This window comes from Haliotis rubra, unplaced genomic scaffold, assembly GCF_003918875.1.
Source record: "Haliotis rubra isolate DU_JTF1 unplaced genomic scaffold, ASM391887v1 Scf399, whole genome shotgun sequence".
Taxonomy (NCBI): Eukaryota; Metazoa; Mollusca; class Gastropoda; order Lepetellida; family Haliotidae; genus Haliotis; species Haliotis rubra.
Genome location: NW_025767078.1, coordinates 386,315 through 411,125, shown reverse-complemented (window position 1 = coordinate 411,125; position 24,811 = coordinate 386,315). Strand labels below are relative to the sequence as shown.

The 24,811-nt window shown below is 40.8% G+C and overlaps 1 protein-coding gene across 1 annotated transcript in view; it reads right to left on the bottom strand.

Moving 5' to 3' along the window:
* Positions 1–3,825: 3,825 nt before the first annotated feature.
* LOC124287017 (E3 ubiquitin-protein ligase HERC2-like) overlaps positions 3,826–24,811 on the bottom strand; it is a 177,279-nt gene continuing 156,293 nt past the window's right edge. The window contains 17 exon segments of the mRNA XM_046723473.1: positions 3,826–8,490; positions 8,667–8,879; positions 11,699–11,804; positions 12,577–12,739; positions 13,391–13,525; positions 14,697–14,891; positions 15,472–15,613; positions 16,045–16,128; positions 17,740–18,032; positions 18,656–18,751; positions 19,418–19,557; positions 19,858–19,987; positions 20,192–20,315; positions 21,246–21,423; positions 21,714–21,928; positions 23,686–23,884; positions 24,392–24,663. Coding sequence (XP_046579429.1) covers positions 8,215–8,490; positions 8,667–8,879; positions 11,699–11,804; positions 12,577–12,739; positions 13,391–13,525; positions 14,697–14,891; positions 15,472–15,613; positions 16,045–16,128; positions 17,740–18,032; positions 18,656–18,751; positions 19,418–19,557; positions 19,858–19,987; positions 20,192–20,315; positions 21,246–21,423; positions 21,714–21,928; positions 23,686–23,884; positions 24,392–24,663 — 2,961 coding nt within the window. The 3' untranslated portion in view covers positions 3,826–8,214.

Sequence of the window (24,811 nt, the reverse complement as noted above, 5' to 3'; positions counted from 1 at the left end):
TTGAAAATTACATGAATTTTAGCTAGTGTACATTCCTTCAAAACCTCAATTAATTCACAAATCCTAGCTCAGAATGATTAATCTTTGGTAATCCTGGTTGTGAATTAATAGCTTAACATTCCTCTACTAAACCATTTTTCAGAGTTCTATTTGTTGTAAAGTCTTTTTTAAGAGATTCAGTTGACTGTTGTATTTCTGAATCTCATTTTTTCTTTGTTATTCTTAACATTTAAGGGCATACATCACCTCCAAATTCTGTAAATGAAAATTTCATGTTAGTTTGGGATAGTTTGAAATGAAGATATATGTACACCAGTACAATATATTTACAATCAGTTGTAGGAAAGTAGCGTCGCTAAGGGATATGTGCCCTTAGATGTATAAGAACATATTCTCAAGTTCATTCCAGTGTTGTGGTAATGTTGTTCATAACTGTTGAGCAAAGCTTGCAGTATATTTTGTCAGTTTTCTGTTACTTACAATGGATGGTTTCAGTTGATGTGGTTAAGTTTATACCTGGTTGTATTGTTGATTATTATAGGTTTATTTTGGTGCGCATGTTTGGACTAACATTCCTAGCTTCTCGTTGTTGAAGAGCGGAGTCCCAAGAATCACTTGCGATGAAATGAGCGCCAAGACAAAACGCATGCAATTGTAGCATGCAAGACTGGCCGTATACTACCATATTAATTTCCGCATTTCAGTATTGCCGCTGAGGTAGGAACTGTGTGAGCTCAATATACTATTACTTGATTGTGGGTGATTGAAATGTAACTAGATTCATATTTAGTTTGATTGTTTGAGAATCATGTCATCGATTGTTTTCATTTATTCCTTAAGTCAGTTTTGTGGAAATATGTGTGCAGTTACATTGCTGTTATGTGTATATTGTTTTTGTGCTAAGGAACTATTTTGTCATCAAAGACAGTCATTTTTGTTTGCTATCAGCAGTAAGTGGGTTTCTCAGTATATTGTGATTGGGATGAATGGTAAATGGCTGCTTGTGAATGGAGGTTGCCTGTTCATGTTGTTAAAAGTGCAGGTCCAAGTATATATTGCTCAAAATGTTTCCTGCTGAACTGAAACTATGACGCATGATATTGTGTGTATTAAAAAATGAGTTATCTCCCATTAGCAGATTTATTTCAATGGTAGTATTGGGGTAAACATTGTCTCTGAGAGTTACCTCCCTTGATGATGTAAGTAAAGGGAGATAAGTCCTTGAAGCTATCAAATACAGGCGTGTAATATGGACTTGTGTAGAAAATACATCATATATTTCAAAATGTGAACATCTTAAGGGGAGATAACTCATTTTACCCTAACATGGCCTCTGTGAGTAGTGTACAAGTGGTGGATTCACTGCCACTGCTAAATGGGGTTGTACCCTACAACATAAGCAATTGTATATATATTGTACAAGCTGATAACTTGCTGTACATGTCCGCAGGCTGTTGCTCTAGTTTTCAAATAAGGTTGTGTAATGGACAGGACTATAGTATTTATTTGATAATGGGGCTGGGATGAGCGCTTCTTTGTAAGTTATTCAAAGTGTACATTCTTGATTATATCGTGCAAGTGTGGAATATCTTATACAAATGTTGATACAACAGTTATTTGGTTCTGTTATTAATCAGATGAACTTACTGCACAACATATCAACTTGAATGATTCCAGTGTAAGATAAAGCACAATTGGTATGTATGGTCACTGGCTCAATTTTTGGTTGATTTTTGGTTCTGTGAATCAAATTTTGTTTCAGTTTGAAGCATGTTTCACAAATTGATTAACATTTCAGTTGTAAAAAAAAAGGATCCATGTTGGGGTTTAAGGAAAATATGATTCACATTTTTGTTTGACATGTGAAGCATGATTCACAATTTGGGTTGTCATGTGAAACATTCACATTTTTTTGGTTGACATGTGAAACATGATTCCCATATAAATTCACATTTTATAGTCACCCGAACCATAAGATCCTCATGATGCACCTGAATAAATTTTGCTGTATTCTTTGTCCTGCTAAAATATTTCTTCATATCCAGTGACTTGTTTTTGATCAAGCAATTGTGATCATTCATAGATTTACATGTGATGTTATAGCTGAGTCAACAATATCCACAAACAATGAATGGCAATAGACTTCAACAGCAAGTGACCTTGACATCCAGCTGATGACAATTTTCTTTAGTTGCAAATCCTCTTGATTCAGTGTTTGTACACACGCCATTGTAACAACATCACCACCTCGGAAAGATGACCCTACTGAGGTATTGCTTACTTGCTTCAATTTCAATAGCACTCATTGCATGCATTCATTTGTTGATAGTGACTGCGGTCACCAGATTAGTATGTATACAAATCTATATAAATATATGTTCCAGCTTCTCTTCTGTAATGCTAGTAGCAGTTTTAAATAATGTACTCTTATCTAGAAACAAGTTGTCATAATAAAGAATGAAACAACTAATAGCGTGCTTGTCTTTAGTAACAACATTGCCTGTGAAGATGTGAAGATCTGGGCTAGAATTGGTCTTGACCTAAGAGGCAAACCCCATGAAGGTCGAGGTTAGAATATTGATCATCAGTAACCCATGCTTGTTGTAAGAGGCGACTAGCGGGATCAGGTGGTCAGGCTCACTGGATTGTCTTGGTTGACAGATGTCATCGGTTCCCTCACCTAAGAGCGACTAACAGGATCGTTTGGTCAGCTGACTCAGATCGATGCTCACTGGATTTGTCTGGTCAGACTTATTTATATTCGATTATTTACAGACAACAAACAAGGTAACGCCGCCATATAGCTGGAATATTGCTGAGTGAGTTCCCTTGTATGGACTTCAACATTCATGGCATCGGCAGACAGTGTGGAAATCCATATTGCCTGCAGATTGGCACAACCAACTTTTGTCAGGTAAACCACAAGGTTTATGTCCTTTATCCGTTGATGCAAAAATATAGCTCACCTCGCTTGTCTGACACCTGCACATTTTGTAGGCCATGTAAATAAAGACTCATGGGAACAATAGACGTGTTTGATATGGGTGAAAAGAAAATGTGCACAGAACCCAAGAAACAATGACAGACCACTGGATGACTTGTAAGATGTCTGAAAAGAAGCATGAAAGTATATTCCTGACAATGATATTTACTGTTGAATACAACACCATGCTCTGGACACAGTGTGAAGAACATTGGAAACAGGTGTATTCATTCCCCCATTTGTTTCAGTGACATTACAACAAAAATAAACAATAATGAAAAATTCAAAAGTAAGAATTAAGTTGCCTACTTAGGCCAGACCAATTTTATTTCTTGTTTAACGGTTTTACTGCATTTTGTTCTCAGAAAACCCTAAAGGCAGGAGGAAAAAAGAAAGAAATTAAAATCATCAGTCAAGTAATATTCCTTCCTTTTAAATACTACAAAGTATAAAGGCAATTTATGAAGAGCATATGGGGCAAAAATCCCAATCTAAACAAAAATTTTCATTTTGGTTAATATTACATTAGGATTTTTATTTTTTGAGTGGGGAATATTAATTTTTATTTTTTATCTTATTCTTGATAAAGTACGACCAGCAGATCTGTAAAACAAGAAATAAAATTGGTCTGGCCTTAATAAGAAAAAAACGTTTCATCAATGGTTCATTGAACGGAATTTGGTAATAACAACATATTCCTTATATCATGATCATGACTAGACTGAAATCTGGGCAGATTTTGATCAAGTTTTGGAGTCAAGCTCCAGAAACCAAATAGCAGACAGACAGATTGATTAGGGTTTCAATCGCTTCCCTTGCTCACTCAATACAAACAAACGGCAAATCTTTAAATGTTTATTTTTTGTATAGCTTGATACAAACCATCTGTGAATAGAACCCTCCCAGTTGAGGCTTAGAGATGGAGACACACAGCTGTACAAAATTTACAAAGCGTCTTCTTCACATGTACAATATTCAATATTTACATTTGCTGAGCACAACAGTTTCACACATCAAACAAGGCGACTACATGTTTCTTGATTTCATCTATCAAAGAAAATGGTAAAACCGGATGAGCTTTTTCAAAAATGACAAAATTGTTACTGTCCCAGACAGACGAAAATATTTTGATTTGAAAATTTGTGCACCAAAGATGAGCTTACTGATGACATGATTATGATCCCAGCCATACAAAACACTGACATGGGTCTGATACATAAGATGGAACTTGGACCCAAATGGTACACAAATGGTACAAAAGTGGTACAATTGCTAGCAACAATAGGACTCTTGAAGAAGTAATGTCAGACTCAAATACAACCAGACAAAATGGGGCTTTCATGATGAAGTACAATTCACCTATAGATCCTAATATGCTCAAACTATTCAACATTTTCTTTAAATACTGGTGAAATTAATTATTTAGAATCAGTTTACCACATAAGTTGTTCTGATGTTCAATAGATATTTAATGCAAGTCAACATTGTAGCTTAAACATTCAGAACTATGTATTCTCCTGCTATTTTCCTAAAACAAATAACATGTTTACCAAACAGTGAAGTAATTTGACTCATTAGACTATAAATAATAATTTTGATGTTTAATGCTGCACTCAGCAATTTTAAAGCTTTATGATGACAGTCTATAAATAAGCAAGTCTGAACCAAACAATCCAGTGACTAACATCACGAGCCCCCGTTGTGTAGTTGTATGACAATCCGATCATGTTTGGCAGCTCTCACAGACAACAATTAGAATCCTGACAAGTACTATGGTTTGTATCTGGTGCTGGCACCACAACTTCAAGCAACAAAGTTCCAGTGTGTTAGTTTCGAACTCTCCATCTGAGAAAATGTTAAAGTACCTCAAAATAATTTAGTTTTAAACTTGATTGTTAATTATTTTTAACTTCAAAAAGGAATAATTTGGATACAAACTTTATGACTACCAACAAGTTAAGTCTAAGTGAAATAATTAATAATTAACAGTTATCAAATATAAAAAAGCAAATACTTTTCAAAACTATTTTTGCGAAAAAATATATGTCTTTTTTATGTAGAACTGTCAACAGAATAACTTTTCTCAAATAAATCTACTAATATATACAAAGTATACAAACCTAGGGGAATATAACTGTTTAAATACAATACCATATTGCTCAATTAACAGACTGGCTTTTCATCACAACTCAACTTAAAATTCAACCTCAATACCATGGAGAGAAAAAGGGAATCTTATAATCACAATCACAAACCAAAATTTCCCACTGCATAACATTATCGCAAACTTGATCGACACCCAATCTCATTTCCACTGTTAATGAATACATTACCACCATGTTCAAACTGTAAAATTCACATAAAACCTGATTTTCTAAGATGATTTATAGATATTAGTAAAAACCTTCTGGTGAAAAATAATAAACTTCCAATTTGAACTATTTTTACAGGATATATACATACAAGAGTAAAAACACTAAAAATCCCACGCTGAACACAATATTAGCATCTTCTTACCCACCACACTACATCTTAATAACATTCATGCCAAATTGCATTATTTCGACTGACCCAAACTAATTTTTTTGGAAAATTTGTTAACCATAGAATACAAATGAGTGGCACCAGATAATCACCATTGGTAGCATATGCTGTAAGCCACTTCAGGAATTCATCTGAATCAATGAGTGAGTATGGTTTTACGCCGCTTTCAGCAATTTTCCAGCAATATTGCAGGGGACACCAGAAATGGGCTTCACACATTGTACCCATGTGGGGAATTGAACCCGGGTCTTCATCATGACTAGCGAACGGTTGAACGACAAGCCTACCCCACTGAATCAATGTGGTGCAGAACCACATCTGTTAATTGAGCATTACGGTATCCTTCCGCATACAAGAGCACAAGCACATTGCGACCAATCACACAACATAAATTAAGCACCCAAGCTCACTGACACATACATATCACAATAGTTGTCTTGGCATGTTAGTAATGACGGCATGGCGAATGTCTTTGCACTTACAAAATGTTCAAATATCGTCACATATTTGATGCTAAGAAAAAACACTGAAAAGAAAAAAATTATTTGTCATCAATATTATTACTAACTAAAGTATCATGTCTTGTGAGGCAGAGGAATTTGTTAATTCACATACTTATTTAATTAATTAATGTATATATGTATTTAATCAGGACCTAATGTTTTGTTCAACAAATAACCACCAAGAATAGGCACCAACAATTCCCAAAACAGACTTTTAATCTTTCCAATGCTTTATATCTTATTAGACCAGTAAATATTTGTATCTGGAAAATATCGAAAATTAATTTTTCCTTCAAAGTGTGACCTTATTTAGTTTGATGATCAGTTCCACCACAAAAAACAGCTCTACAGACAACAAGCATAGCTGACCAGAAGCATTAAAATACTAACAAAACTAAAATGAAACTGACAAAAACTAATTGAACTATCCCATAGAAATTCCGAAATCAGCATCTATCCCTGGTAAGGTAGCTTCAGTAGTTTCACGACACGATATGGTAGGAGCTGATATATTAAGGAGATATGTATACACGAACATGGTATTTTATTATCTACAAATATTTATAAAAAATGGTGCTTGGTATTAATTCTTTATTTACTTTATATCCAACTCTCATATGAAAAAGTTATGTAAATTTTTTTTCTAAAAACAAAACATATATTTTTAAGATCATATTTTAGTTATTCTGATTAGCTGTGCCATGCAAGGCTGTGTGATGGGAACTCAAGAGAAGAAGGAAAAAGCCCTTGTGCCTACCCTGATGTGTTTAGTGAGCGAGAGAATTTAGTTTTACACCGTTTTTAGCAATATTTCAGCAATGTCACGGCAGGGGGCACCAGAAATGGGAATCACACATTGTACCCATGTGGGGAATCGAACCCAGGGCGTGCGAAGTGAACGCTTTAACCACAAGGCTACCCCATCACCCCTCAGCAAAGATTAAATCTGTTATACAATATATCAGTATTTTTCATGAGACACTGTTGTAAAAGCTTCGATGACCCTGATATACAAGTTACCAAAGCCAGCCTATATACAAATAAATAAGTGCATAATACTGTAATTTGAGATTGAGACAGTATTCTTTAAGTATTATGAATACTAACAACTCACCAGTATTACAAAATGCCTCCCGATTTACAAATATTTTAAAGGTGGTAAAGATGGCAATGTATTGATTTGTCGCCATGTTGACTGCAGTAAGCAAACTTACAACTAAGATAGGAAAAAGACTGATATGACAATCTAGATAACCTCCTACTAATCCAAATTATTGTTGAAAATATGACAACATGTCCTACTGATACATTGTGTTGGAGTCATTCACTGCAAACTGTCTTGGTTGTCTCCCTTTACAAGATGGCAGCCATCTTGAGTTGAGTTTCAGCTTTCGAAGTGTGTGATCACATGACTGTGTTCACATTTGACTGATAAAACTAATCTAAAACAGTAAAGTACAAATATTGCAACCATGACAAGCAGTTGGAGCATAAACATCTACAGAGCCTTGACACATTTGGAAGGTGAATAAGTTTTCTTAGAAATCTGGTTTCAAGCTGTCTCCTGTCACAAATAACCTGGATTCCATATCTGTTGTTCAATCCATGATAAGGGCCTCCCTGCATCGAAAGCCCTAACTATGGACTGAAATAATCGTATCACAGTCTTGCAAAATAATTATCAATGCAAATCTGGTATGGTTATCCATACAAAAATATTCATCCAGTATCTAACAGGTTATTTCATCATTCTCACAAAAATGTCACGGATGTTGTCCTGATTGGTTCTCAATGTAAATATTGAGTTAAACAATGGGTCCAACATTATATCAAATGTTGAATCAAACCATCGTGTCAAACACGGAGTCAAACATAATGTTGAACAATGTCTGAAAAACACGTGTCAACCATGTCAAATATTGTGTCAAACACGAGTAAAAAATCATGTTAAACATCGTGTCAACCATCGAGTCAACCATCGTGTCAAACATGAGTCAAACATGAGTCAAACATCGTGTTGAACAGTGTTTCATGTAAAGCATTGTGTCAAACATCGATTACAAAATCGATTGACACATCATATCTAACATTGTATCAAACATTGAGTCATACACCGAGTCAAACAGTTTCCAATTCTTCCAGAAACCATCAAGTTCAGAACATCTACATCATATTCAGGAAAAGCTAACTTGCGTCTGAATCAACAATCTCTCCTTCACTCTCTCCACTATCAACATCATCAGTGTCGTCGCTGGCCTCGGGAGTGTCATCGTCCATGACGTCGCCAGTCAGGGCAACTCGGGCATAATCGTCTGTGTCGATCGACTTGCAGAAGTGGACAGCATACTTGAGTTTCTCCCTTAGTACAGTCTTGCAGGAGTAGCGCGGCATCTTCAGTAGGAAGAAGCAGGTGTAGCTCTCGGGGAGGAAGTGGTCCGGAGGGTTGTACTTGTCCAACACCTGCGGAGTCAACATGGACAGATGAACATCCACATCGATACTACACACAGTCACCGGGTAAAAACTGTACACCCTCAACTATCCAGTGTATCATAGCTACTAGTTTGAGTGATGCAAATATTAGCGAGAGAAATTCAATACAAAGTTACTGATAATATCATTCAAGGCAAACTAACCTGCAAGACAAAGTCTCTTCCTCTGAAGTCGGCGATGGTTCTAGGTAGTCGTGTCCGACCCCAGACGAACCGGAGGAACAGTGACCGCTCAGCGTTGGTGAATTCCTCCATGACCTCCCAGAACCACTGGATGAGTGGCGCCGTGGCATCGATGCCCTTGTATGTCGCCACTGACTTCAGGAGATTTAAGGGAATGTCTGGGCTGCCACACACCTGCAAAATGTTACACAGATGTTACCCGGATGCTACACAAATGTTACACAGATGTTACCCGGATGCTACACAAATGTTACACAGATGTTACCCGGATGCTACACAAATGTTACACAGATGTTACCCGGATGCTACACAAATGTTACACAAATGTTACCCGGATGCTACACAAATGTTACACATATGTTACCCGGATGCTACACTAATGTTACACAGATGGTCCCCGGATGCTACACAAATGTTACACAGATGTACCCGGATGCTACACAAATGTTACACAGATGTTACCCGGATGCTACACATATGTTACCCGGATGCTACACAAATGTTACACAGATGTTACCCGGATGCTACACAAATGTTACACAGATGTTACCCGGATGCTACACAAATGTTACCCGGATGCTACACAAATGTTACACAGATGTTACCCGGATGCTACACAAATGTTACACAGATGTTACCCGGATGCTACACAAATGTTACACAGATGTTACCCGGATGCTACACAAATGTTACACAGATGTTACCCGGATGCTACACAAATGTTACCCCGATGCTACACAAATGTTACCCGGATGCTACACAAATGTTACACATATGTTACCCGGATGCTACACAAATGTTACACAGATGTTACCCGGATGCTACACAAATGTTACACAGATGTTACCCGGATGCTACACAAATGTTACCCGGATGCTACACAAATGTTACACAGATGTTACCCGGATGCTACACAGATGTTACCCGGATGCTTCACAAATGTTACACAGATGTTACCCGGATGCTACACAAATGTTACACAGATGTTACCCGGATGCTACACAAATGTTACACAGATGTTACCCGGATGCTACACAAATGTTACACAGATGTTACCCGGATGCTACACAAATGTTACACAGATGTTACCCGGATGCTACACAAATGTTACACAGATGTTACCCGGATGCTACACATATGTTACCCGGATGCTACACAAATGTTACACAGATGTTACCCGGATGCTACACAAATGTTACACAGATGTTACCCGGATGCTACACAAATGTTACACAGATGTTACCCGGATGCTACACAAATGTTACACAAATGTTACCCGGATGCTACACATATAGATGTTACCCGGATGCTACACAAATGTTACACAGATGTTACCGGATGCTACACAAATGTTACACAGATGTTACCCCGGATGCTACACAAATGTTACCACACAGATGTTACCCGGATGCTACACAAGTGTTACACAGATGTTACCGGATGCTACACATATGTTACCCGGATGCTACACAAATGTTACACAGATGTTACCCGGATGCTACACAAATGTTACACAGATGTTACCCGGATGCTACACAAATGTTACCCGGATGCTACACAAATGTTACACAGATGTTACCCGGATGCTACACAAATGTTACACAGATGTTACCCGGATGCTACACAAATGCTACACATATGTTACCCGGATGCTACACAAATGTTACACAGATGTTACCCGGATGCTACACAAATGTTACACAGATGTTACCCGGATGCTACACAAATGTTACACAGATGTTACCCGGATGCTACACATATGTTACCCGGATGCTACACAAATGTTACACAGATGTTACCCGGATGCTACACAAATGTTACACAAATGTTACACAGATGTTACCCGGATGCTGCACAAATGTTACCCGGATGCTACACAGATGTTACACAACTGTTACCCGGATGCTACACAAACGTTACACAGATGTTACCCGGATGCTACACATATGTTACCCGGATGCTACACAAATGTTACACAGATGTTACCCGGATGCTGCACAAATGTTACCCGGATGCTACACAAATGTTACACAGATGTTACCCGGATGCTGCACAAATGTTACCCGGATGCTACACAGATGTTACACAACTGTTACCCGGATGCTACACAAACGTTACACAGATGTTACCCGGATGCTACACAAATGTTACACATAAATTGAAGTGCCTATAACTTAATCAAGTTCGTTAGTTGAAGACTACAGGAAACATTTTTGCTGTCCCTGGAAATGCTAATCATGTTCTAATTAGTGAAGCCAGAAACATGATCATTTTGATGGTACACATTTTTTGGAATATTTTAAATTGTTATACAGCTTCTCTTCATAGTCCATGTTATGCAACTGCCTCCGTGGTGTAGTGGTTAGAGCGTCCGCCCGGAGAGCGGAAGGTCGCGGGTTCGATCCCCGACCGCATCATACCAAAAGACGTTAAAATATGGTACTTGTTGCTCCCTGCCTGGCGCTTGGCATTAATGGGTACAACAAGGACTGGTCGGCTCGGAGTCAGTATAATGTGTCTGAGTGGGGTATTCATGCTTCACTGCGGCATGGTATCTCAGTGGGCTAGCACTATAAAACCAGCTTAAGTCTGGGCTAGTACAAGCAGCCGCACATACACATACACACGCATGCACGTCGTCATATGAGCGAAATATTCTCAAGCACGTCGTAAAACCCAATTTCATCTCACCTTACCCATGTTATGTGGCTGACGTGTTACTGTGTTGATGACACTCATTATCTGTGTAACAACTGTGTAATATTTGTGAAATGTCTGTGTAACATGTGCAACACATGGGTCTATCCGTGTAATGTCAGTGTAACAATCTATGTAATTCCACTTTCCCTTATAAAAACAAAGAGGAAGCTGAACAAAAGGTAATGTGCCCTTTCTATCTGACAATGTTAATCCAATTTTGGAATACAGAAACTGACTGAGTGTCCTATAACGCCCAGAGACAGACATAGGATATTAGTTGAAGTCTGACTCACCATCGTCTCGAGTTCGAATCCGGTGAAGAGCGACAGGAGCGGCACCGGAATGACCTTACTCATCCCCTCCCTCACCCACTTCACCTGCAGGTCGAACTCGTGCAGTCTGGAAACGGCACAGGGGATGAGAAAACATTATTGAGATGGACATCATATACACTGTATACAAGTATAGGAACATGTAGAAAGTGAGTCACTTGCAGCAGGTGCAACATTCAATTTTCTCTCACTAATTAACCAGCATGTGATTGAAGAATGATCAAAATGACTGCTTCTTAGCTGATGAAGGCATAGTACACAATTGTGTCAACCTCCCACAGATCAGGGATGAGAATGGGTATGAGTGAAAAAAGAGGAAAATGAGCTGGATGTCTTTCTCCTCGGATTTAGACGATTCACAAGAATGACCCTTAGCCTTATGAAATTCCCGGAATTCCGCGAATTCGCAGAAAATTCTCATCCCTGCACAGATGCATATTTTATATTGGAAAATTATAATGACAGTTGAAAAGGGGAGGATTTCAATTTTTGACAGAAATATCACATACCTAAATAAAATTTAGAAGCATAGAAATAAACTGCAAGAGATTCTGTGTCATTTGACAGGGCAATGTTTGCACTGGATCATACACTGAACAATGTTGCTGATTTTGTGCACATTGTCCCATTTTTTTGTGTGCTGATAAATATGTTGTTCATCAAGTGACTGACTGACTTTATTAATTTTTGTGACTATGGGGATGAAAACAAAAAATCTGTGCATACTTTGCGATTAGTATAAACAAAACAAACTCGTCGACATCATTTAGTGCAATACAAGCCCTGCATGTATAATTATTACACAAAGGTAATAAACACAATGTCTGCATGCTGTGTACCTGTAGTTCATGGCCAGCTTGATGTACTCGGCCCGGTTGTCGGACATGATGCGGGTGTACTTGGAGCTGAGCTGGATCTCCTGGCCAGTGGCGCTGGGGATGCTGAACGGCATCTCGTTGATCTTCAGGGTCTCCTCGTCCATCTCCTTGATGCACATCAGCCCTAGGGACACAACAACGCACAGGTCACACTGTGTCAAGGGGAGATAAACACGAGGGAGGTAACAATACACTGATCCACCAGTTCGTAGTGAGAATTCATGCCATGATACAGTATACCCTTCCTAAAGTCAGCATTTAATATTCCCGCCTGCCCAACCGTCCGGAACGGTATATTTACATCTCGGACGGTCAAAGTAGCCTGTCCGGTGGTCTGGTAGATATTTTTACCCCTAACAGTACAGTAAATATTTCATAATATCAGACAGGTTCTCTTGTCGTCAGTTTGAGGTGTTTACGGTATTATGATGATTATGTTAAACTACTTACGATTGGACAGTTCATGTTACGATAACCAATCACAACATGTGTACTTTCAGTTTACCTAAACTCGGTGCATTGCCTGTTAGTGCTATGTAGTTCATTGCGATGCCTACAAACAGTAACCTGACTACTGATTTTGTTTGTGTTTCATTGTTGAAAACCGGACAGGCAAGTCTGTATCCGGGCTGGTAATTCTTTAAAGTTACAAGTCCGGCTGTCTAGCTTGGAATTTTGGGAGTTTTAAACACTGCTAAAGTACTCATTTAATGGCACTCCCCACTCAACATTTTAGTCTGTCATAGCGAGACAGAGACCTGGCATGGTGACTTACCTGGAACAAAGTCCTTGTCTACCTCGGTCAGGTCGGAGATGGTCAGAGGCAGACCGGCCAGTTGTTTCCAGGCAGGCTCGGCTATGTTGAGACTCAGGGGGCTTCCACTCCGGATTGCAATACCAATCAGGATTCCTGTAACAGAGAGAACAGAGGAGTGAAGTCTTGAACAAAGTCAATCAGGTTCTGTCTAACATGAGCAGAAACCATCCCTTCCCAGCCCAGAGAGACACAATAATACACAAGCACCTCTTGCTTCTTCACACTCGTCATAAGAGCTGACTATAAGTAACATTAACAGGGTACAATGACATACATCAGCTAAGTTCCAGTTCCAGTTTATGCCCAAGATATTTGTGTGTTCATGTTCTTTTTTCCTTTGCCAATTCCAGTGGAAATTTAGCTTAATAGGCTAAGATATATTTTACACTTCAGACTAGTGTCTAAGGTTCAGTGGAACATACAATACTCTATTCTACTCTTGAATTGCTGCAAATGAATTCCTAAACAGAACAAAATAGAATAAAGATCAGGGAATGACTCTTGGGTGAGGGTGGAAGAGGGTGTGGGTGAGGGTGTGGGGTGTGGGTGTGGGTGAGGGTGGCGGGTGGCGTGGTGAGGGTGAGGTGAGGGTGGGTGAGGGTGTGGGTGAGGAGTGAGGGTGGGGTGGGGTGAGGGTGTGGGTGTGGGTGTGGGTGAGGGTGAGGGTGAGAGGGGTGAGGGTGAGGGTAGGGGTGAGGGTTAGGCTGAGGCTGAGGCTGAGGGTGTGGGTGTGGGTGTGAGGGGTGAGTGTGTGTGTGAGGGAGGGGGGTGTGGGTGAGGCTGGGAGGGCTGAGGCTGAGGGTGTGGGTGTGGGTGAGGGTTTGGGTGAGGGGTGAAGGGTGAGGGTGAGGGTGAGGGTGAGGGTGAGGGTGAGGGTATTGGTGAGGGTGAGGGTGTGGGTGTGGGTGTGGGTGAGGGTGTGGATGAGGTGTGGGTGAGGGTGTGGGTGTGGATGAGGTGTGGGTGAGGGTGAGGGTGAGGGTGAGGTGTGGGTGTTTGGCTTGGATTTTCATTGGAGACTGCACATTTCATATTAAGAGCTGAACAGTTTTCGTTTTACAAGACACACAGCATGTCCAGTGACCAACATTTTCTCAATATCTTACAAAGCAGGCAAAAAACCCCAATTACTTCACACGCTCTCCAACCCACCAACACATCCCTCCCTCCTACTATGACAAGGCAAGTCCCTTAATAATTACTGATATATAGCAGGGTATCAAGCGACACATAAGTTAACAGAGCTACTCATGCTCTGACTCACCTAGGAAGCGGAACATATTCTGGTGTAGCATCTGTTTCATCATGGGGTTGAGAAGGAAGCAGTCACGGTTGGCTCCAGACTCATCCCGGCCATTCGGTGTCACAATCACAAGAGGTAGGGAGCCGTTCTGGAGCTCGTCACACATCTCGGCGATAGACTCGCTGTATCCACCTCCGCAATCATCCACACTCTCACCTACATGGGCACAGAGTTCACTGTTATCCGACATCAATACATTACACTAACATCAATTTCAAGTTTCCATACATCTCACAGTGAATTTGAAGAATAAAAACACAATCAAGGCCAGATTCAAGGATAAGGCTTCTTGATTAATTACAAGATAGACATTTTGTGTTTTGAATGTCAAGCAAGGTTTACCATAGATTCAATCACATTGAAATTTGAAATTAGAACAAAATGTATAGCCAACAGTTATCCCTTAAAAGAATTTCATTTAAATATCACCTTCTGCACTGATGGGGCTATGCTTTCATCTCTTTCACTCTAAGGTGGTTATTGTGATTTGAAACTCCTGACCAATTTGAATTTAATGTTTTCCAAATTCATAATAGGAGCAATGTATTTCAGTCGTGCCTCACAGTCTATATTTCATTCTAAGACCAACATGATTCACAGTACATCTAGCACAACCATTGTTCAAGCAGGTGTACACATGTCAAGAACTGGTATGTCCTTAAATAAGACAAGAAAGGAGGAATACACCATGGTCCCCCCACTGAGATTCTGCCTCCCTACAGCATCTTCCACTCACCAACAAACTTGACCTTCCACACTCTGTGTGGCAGCATGAGACTGTCTGGTCCAAACACGGCCATCTTGGCAGCCATCTGGCCAAACACTGACTTGATACCGTCAGGACCGGCATAACCTCCCTTGCTGCGCGACCGCTTCACCTGGGACGACATTGACAAACTTCAACTCAAATACATCAATGCTCTTGGGTGTTCATAGTAATATCTTTGCCATGAAGAAAGCTTAATTCATTCTCAAGGAAAGACCGGCACAATATAAGGTTAACTATGCCACAGGATTTACTGGCCATCAAGAACAGATTAATCTGTCTCAATATACAGGCTATCTGATTAGGCAATTATCTGCATAATGAAGGAGTGTGTGAATTGATATTTTAAATACTGCAGTCAGGGTAATTACAATACATTGTCGTAGCCTGTAAATCAGCAAGACTGGACCAGGCCAACAAGGGACTGAAAGCTTGAGCAACAGTCAACAGCTTATGACAAATCAACATCCATGTCTGTCACTCCTTGGGAATGATGAGGAACTGACTACAGCTCACAAAAGGGAAGATGTGTGAGAAGCTCACCTGTATTCTGTTGAGCTCCACCACAGGGCCGTGTTGTTTGTCTCGAACCATGGTGGCTTGGACTACTTTGCGGAAAGACGTCTCCTGGAAATACACGTCACAATACAGATGTAGTTTTCTCCACCACACAGAATATACCAGAATTCCTCAAGATTCACTAAGTCAAAGATTATTTTAATTTTATAAATTGTTTGTTCTTTAATGACACTTTCAGCAATATTCCTGCTATATGAGAGACAAACCGGTGATTGATATTATGAGCATTGTCCAATGGTTTATTAAGTCACCTCTCATGACAAGCATAGATAACTTGGGAAGTATTCTAATCCAGAGTCCCCAAGGAACTGTCTACATCTATACTCTTTCAGATTGATCTATGTATCCATGTATCATTTATCAAAACATTCTTCAATTTATCCATAAGTTCAACACCCATTTAACTATAGATTCATTCAACCATTCATTCAGGCACTCATCTATCCATTCAACCATTCATTCAGTCACTCAACTATCCATTCAACCATTCATTCAGCCACTCATCTATCAATTTCTATCCATTCAACCATTCATTCAGTCACTCAACTATCCATTCAACCATTCATTCACTCATCTGTCCATTCAACCATTCATTCAGCCACTCAACTATCCATTCAACCATTCATTCAGTCACTCATCTATCCATTCAACCATTCATTCAGTCACTCAACTATCCATTCAACCATTCATTCACTCATCTGTCCATTCAACCATTCATTCAGCCACTCAACTATCCATTCAACCATTCATTCAGTCACTCATTCTATCCATTCAACCATTCATTCAGCTACTCCATCTATCCATTCAACCATTCATTCAGTCACTCATCTATCCATTCAACCATTCATCATTCAGTCACTCAACTATCCATTCAACCATTCATTCATTCAGCCACTCATCTGTCCATTCAACCATTCATTCAGTCACTCATCTATCCATTCAACCATTCATTCAGTCACTCAACTATCCATTCAACCATTCATTCAGCTCAACTATCCATTCAACCATTCATTCAGTCACTCAACTATCCATTCAACCATTCATTCAGTCACTCATCTGTCCATTCAACCATTCATTCAGTCACTCATCTGTCCATTCAACCATTCATTCAGTCACTCATCTGTCCATTCAACCATTCATTCAGTCACTCATCTGTCCATTCAACCATTCATTCAGTCACTCATCTGTCCATTCAACCATTCATTCAGTCACTCAACTGTCCATTCAACCATTCATTCAGTCACTCAACTATCCAATCAACCATTCATTCAGTCACTCATCTATCCATTCAACCATTCATTCAGCCACTCATCTATCCATTCAACCATTCATTCAGCCACTCATCTCAACTGTCCATTCAACCCATTCATTTCATTCAGCTCAACTCTCCATTCATTCAGTCACTCAACTATCCATTCAACCATTCATTCAGTCACTCATCTGTCCATTCAACCATTCATTCAGTCACTCAACTATCCATTCAACCATTCATTCAGTCACTCATCTGTCCATTCACCCGCATCATGTATCCATTCAACAATCCATTCAACCATTCATTCAACCATGTACCCATTCATTCAACCATCTAAACATCTTCCCATTCAAACATTCATGTCTCCTCCAAGTTCCAGCCCTGACCAAGTCCAGCAGTGAACTGACCTTGGCTGTGGACACAAGGACTCCTCTCAGAGCATCCAGACCTGTAGCAGCATCTCCAATCTCCTCATCCCTTCCTCCATCCTGCATGTCAAACATGGGGATGGATGGACAGAAGAGGTCAGAGAAGTGGTGTAGGAGTACCAGCCTGTTACGGAGCGTGGTGACCTCGAGGCCCATCAAGTGGTTGTACTCCATGGGGATGACAGTGGGCAGCTTCCCTGCACTGACCGGCTTGTGTGTGGACCAGGCCAGGCTGTGGGCGGACCCACACGCCACACGGTTGATCTTCTTGCCTGCAATACAAAGTCAGCATGTGTACTATTTTCTACATCTTTAACGGCATTTTTGCACTTATGATCCCCATGTTACACCTGACAGTTCTGATTCTGATTAATGTAGGTTACACTGGAAAATCTGAAACCAACCTACTCTTAGATGAAAACAGATCCTAAAAGATGAAGAACTTAGGTCCCTACTGTCTCAGAATACAGATGATCTGAAAGCATTCACCGATAGAAAGTATATATTCTGACTGACTGAATTTAGTTTTACACGGCTTTTAGCAATATTCCAGCAACATCACGGCGGGGGACACTAGAAATGGGCTTCACACATTGTACCCATGTGGGGATTCGAACCCGGGTCTTTGGCGTGACGAGCCAACACTTTAACCACTAGGCTACCCCAACGCCCCAGAAAGTATAAATACTTGCATTTAAGATACATATCCATCACATAACAGGGCCAGTAGTTGGTAGGTGGCCATTTTGTGTGATTTGTTTACTTTGGAGGAGTTTTTACTTTGACTTTGACATAACACATGGTGGTCATAACAAAGTGATAGCAAGTCATTGGACCATTCCTTTTTCTTGCTTCATGTCCTTGTATACATAGGGATGATGATATGTGAGCTCACCTTGTAATGCTGCGACTAGCCTGGGTCTCTGTATGGCGTTGGTGGTGCCATCTCCCAGCTGCCCCTCATCATTGTCTCCCCACGTGTACACCTCACCTGGACAGGTCAGACACATATCAACAACAAATCTTCTTCAACATCACAGGATATACAATTAAACAGTAGCAGCAGCAAACAGATCTGAGTGCAGCCACAGATTAAGGTACCACCACAGAACTTAGTACTGTCACAGAACTGAGTACCTCAACAAACATTTGCACCTCAAAAGAAAGGAGTACCAGTAATGGTCTAAATATTGCAACAAATCTGAGTACTGCAGATGAACCATTGGAAAACAATATCAAAATGTATAGCTATTTGCTAAAAACATAGTATCTAAGACTGACTGACTGACTGAGATTTGGTTTTACGCTGCTTTTAGCAATATTCCAGCAACATCACGGCGGGGACACCAGAAATGGGCTTCACACATTGTACCCATGTGGGGATTCGAACCCGGGTCTTCGCCGTGACGAGCCAACGCTTTAACCACTAGGCTACCCCACCGCCTCGAGTATCTAAGAGTGAGTGAGTGATTGAGTATGGTTACACGCCGCTTTTAGCAATATTGGGCACACCAGGAATGGGCTTCACACACTGTACCCATGTGGGGAATCGAACCCAAATCTTCAGTGTGACAAGCGAACGCTATCACCACTAGGCTACCCAACCGCCTCTTGGTATCTAAGAACAGTATGACAGATAAGTGCTGCAGATACCTACCAGCATCAGAGCAGGCGACACAATGCAGAGATCCACATGCCACGTCTATGATCTTCTTGCCCTGGAGTGCTGACACGCGGCGAGGTCGTCGGACGTGATCGTCTGTGCCGTGACCCAGCCGGTGGTAATCTCCCTTGCCCCTGGAAATCAGTTTAGTCAAATAGAGTAATGTTCAACACTGTGTATTTGTTCTTCTTATTATTTACTTTGTCGCTGAAAGAAGTGTTGTGTATCTAAAATCATAATAATAATAACATCTCATCACTAAGTTAAGTACGTAAATTCTCCTTGATACCCTAAACATTCATCAAGTCTTGTACTGTGATCACACATACTGGCGATACACTCATGGGAACAGACTTTTGATAATGTCTGATTATCTATATATCACACCAAGCAGTTGTTCCACTATAGCCATCTTGTACATGTCCAGTACTCACCATGTATAGACAGCCCCTGACTTGGTGAGAGCCACGGAGAATTGGGACCCACACTCCACCTTGATGACCCCCAGGCCCTGCAGGGAGTCAATCTTCACCGGTACCTTGCAGCCGTCACTACCCCCACGACCTGAAACACCCACACCCACGCTGAACTTACAGATACACAGATCAACAGTTTCTTGCACCCAATCAGGCTCAGACACATTGACCACTTCAAATATTATACACTGCTGAAAATGTTTTGAGCCATTGAGTATTTACCCACATCTTCAGCATGTAATATGAATAGACTTCTATAACTTGAAATTTGTCTGATGCGCAAAGGTCTTACCAAGTTTTCCGTAATCTCCATCTCCCCACGACCAGACACAGTCATCCTCCGTGATACACAGACTCTGAGCGTCCCCACTCCCACAAGCCACATCAGTCACTCGCGTCGTCTTCAGAGTTTCAACCTATGGTTAACAGATTATCCAGAAAGTGTCGTAACACAAACACTACCTAGCATTGGGGTATCAAAGCGGACTATAGAAGTACAAAATAATCATTGTTTTAAAACAGCAATAAAATGTAATGGTTTTCACACAAAAATCATATGTTATATGTTAATACCCACCGAAGCAGATTAACCAGAGAACGTACACGAATGTCAACCTTAACCACAGGGCCACCCCAACTGCCCCATGTCTCTAAGAGGTAAAACTATAAGGAATTCGGAGACTGAATTGGCAGGATACATACTTAAGAACTAGTTTGCTCTCCCCCTTGTCATAGTGTACTAAAGTACATATTTGACCTTAACTATATAAGTTTTCACATCGTGTCTCGGGAAATACGGGGTTTTATCAGTCCCGAGTAAGGTGGTATTCCCCTCGCCGAAAACAAGGGAAATACAACCTTACGAGGGACTGATAAAACCCCGTATTTCCCGAGACATGATGTGATAATGCATTTATCTAGCCAAATGTTTTTACTAAATCAAAAGAAAACAATACGCATCAATTTCATTCTCAGTTGTTGTGGCAAAACGTTTCCTTGCTGCCATGTTGACAACAGCTGATAGATTGACCTCAATGCAGCGCACGTGACTAAAGGCTTGGCGATGCACGCTTTTCTCACTTCGCGTGGTCACCGAGGAGTGGCGGGATAATACGACTTTTGTACTCCCTGCTCGCGGATCGTGATGGGTGTACATGGTATTTTATCAGAGTCATGTGATCCAATCAAAACTCGACATTCTTACATGAGGCTGGATAATTACAGTTAAAGCACAAGGATGAGTTGTACTGTAGAGGACTGCAAAGCATCTTAGAAAGTTCTCGCATTACAATTACAATGAACTAATAAAAACATCAACAGTTGGCCTGGACTAATATCTGACTTACCAGCCTCGGTCTAGGTTGGTCTTCACTGTCTCCATGTCCAAGACGTCCATAACGACCTTTTCCCCAGGTGTACAGTTCTCCGTTAGACGTGATGCAGGCGCTGTGTGCTCCACCTGCTGAGATGTCGATCACCTCCTTCCCCCTCAGAGACTCAATCACACGAGGCCGGTCACATGGGCTATTACAGAGAGCGGAAACGCTGTTCAATATTATCGAGAAAACAAAAACACTATCAGGGTGCATGACATCGTATCCCAATTGCGTAGATGGATGCTCATGAGGATGATCACTGGATTGTGTGGTCTAGACTTTATTATTTACAGACCACTGCCATATATAGCTGGAATACTGCACAGTGTGGCATTAAACAAAACAACCAACCAAGCCTTGATCCCCAATCTTATAATAAATCTCCACATCCTGACCATCAGACCCCCCACAACCCAACTCCACCCCATCTCCTCTCACCTTCTGTTTCCGTGTCCCAGCTTGCCATCTTCTCCCTCCCCCCACGAGTACACCTCGCCCTCAGAGGACAGCGCCAGACAGTGTTTGCCTCCAGAGTTGACAGCAACCTTCTTGATGAACACATGTTGTATTGACTCCAGTAGTGTAGGAGTGGACACAGACTCGGTGCCACCGATACCTAGACGGCCGCCAGCACCATAGCCAGTACCATACACCTGTCACAGAGAAATACAGTCAGTACCATACACCTGTCACAGAGAAATACAGTCAGTACCATACACCTGTCACAGAGATATACAGAAAGTACCATACACCTGTCACAGAGAAATACAGTCAGTACCATACACCTGTCACAGAAAAATACAGACAGTACCATACACCTGTCACAGAGATATACAGAAAGTACCATACACCTGTCACAGAGAAATACAGTCAGTACCATACACCTGTCACAGAAAAATACAGTCAGTACCATACACCTGTCACAGAGATATACAGACAGTACCATACACCTGTCACAGAGACATACAGAAAGTACCATACACCTGTCAGAGAGAAATACATCTCACTCAGAGCCATACAGGCAATAACCATTCACCTGTGACAGAACCATATACTCAGTATTAGGCACGTGTCAAATAACAAAACAGTCAGTACCGTACACTTGTCACAGAGCTATGCAGTTAGTACCATACACCTGTACACAATCCATAAAATCAGTACCATACACCTGTATACAATCCATAAAATCTGTACCATACACCTGTACACAATCCATAAAATCAGTACCATACACCTGTACACAATCCATAAATTCAGTGACATACACCTGTACACAATCCATAAAAGCAGTGACATACACCTGTACACAATCCATAAAATCAGTACCATACACCTGTATACAATCCATAAAATCAGTACCATACACCTGTATACAATCCATAAAATCTGTACCATACACCTGTACACAATCCATAAAATCTGTACCATACACCTGTACACAATCCATAAAATCAGTGACATACACCTGTACACAATCCATAAAATCAGTGACATACACCTGTACACAATCCATAAAATCAGTACCATACACCTGTACACAATCCATAAAATCAGTACCATACACCTGTACACAATCCATTAAATCAGCACCATACACCTGTATACAATCCATAAAATCTGTACCATACACCTGTACACAATCCATAAAATCAGTGACATACACCTGTACACAATCCATAAAATCAGTACCATACACCTGTACACAATCCATAAAATCAGTGACATACACCTGTACACAATCCATAAAATCAGTACCATACACCTGTACACAATCCATAAAATCAGTACCATACACCTGTACACAATCCATAAAATCAGCACCATACACCTGTACACAATCCATAAAATCTGTACCATACACCTGTACACAATCCATAAAATCAGCACCATACACCTGTACACAATCCATAAAATCAGTACCATACACCTGTACACAATCCATTAAATCAGCACCATACACCTGTACACAATCCATAAAATCAGTGCCATACACCTGTACACAATCCATAAAATCAGTGCCATACACCTGTACACAATCCATAAAATCAGTGACATACACCTGTACACAATCAATAAAATCAGTACCATACACCTGTACACAATCCATAAAATCAGTGCCATACACCTGTACACAATCCATAAAATCAGTGACATACACCTGTACACAATCCATAAAATCAGTGACATACACCTGTACACAATCCATAAAATAAGTACCATACATCTGTATGTGGCGATACAGCCAGTACCATAAACCTGTGACAGAAAGGCCTAATCCTCTATAGCACAATTATCAGCAATTCCATTTAAATGATGCCACTTCAGTCTTAGAAAACAAATACCTAATGTCACCTAACATGCATGCCAGGCTGAGAAAATCGGAACAGACAACACTACGACCTTCACATACCTTCCCATCAGCTGTGACGGCAAACAATGTCTGCTCTCCTCCAATCAGCTGCACGGGGCGGAGACTAGCCAGCGACTCGCAGCTGACCGGGAGCTTGACCTTGGCCCCCTCGACCCCACCCAGCTGACCTCGGTGGTTGTGACCCCACACCCAGATCTGGCCACTGCCACCCCAGCTCAGTGTCCAGTCATCAGGCTTCCTGGAAACAACATGAGTGTGTATGTATCAGTGAAGGTGCAGTAGATACTCATCTCCATCACTGACAATGCGATATAATTTACTTGTTCTTATTATGGCTGTAGCCTTTGAGACCAATGTAAATACATTTTCCAAGTTATGAGTATGACAGTTAATTCTTTGCATGAAAGACTCTCCAGTTACATTAGTTGAGAGATACATAAATATATATGCCTGTCCCAATGCTTGCTCACTTGTACAAACAATTTAGGAACTCTGACACTGATTGGCCAATTAGAAAGTGTAAGCTGACACAACCTCCAGATATGTACGCATATCTTTAACCAGAGAGGTATCATGTCAGGGTGAGTTTTGATAAAACTGGTTCTCCAGCAGGTTGATGGACATACTAGCCATGGTAGGCAAAGCAATTAGTTTGCTAAAATAATTAAAAGGTGGAGATACATAAAACATACAACTGTCACTTGGTCTGCCAACTGTCAAAGCCGAGTCAATACTGACAGCATACCTGTTCATCCACATAAGAAGCTGCTCGTCCTGCATCTGTTTAAAGACAGCGTGAGCCTCGTGGTCCCGTGTGATTTTCTCGCCTTCAGCAGCGATGTCCTGAATCTTCTTCATCACTTCCTCCGCAAACACCACCGGGAGCTGCGTCCGTTTGACGATTGCAGCAGCCACGCGGGCGGCCATGCAGTAGCGGCGGAACCATGCCCATTTGTGGGCCTCAGCACAGCATTGTAGAGTGTCCATACCCAGGTCACACGCCAGGGCCACAAGCACCTGCAAGGCAGAGGTGAAGGTCACATGAAATGCTGTATATGTGTGCATCAGTGTGTGTATGAGTGCGAGTGTGAGAGAGTGAGTGTGATTCTGTCTCTTTACTAGTGCAGGCTATGGCTCGTTTTATTGTAGCCCACACGGACACCCT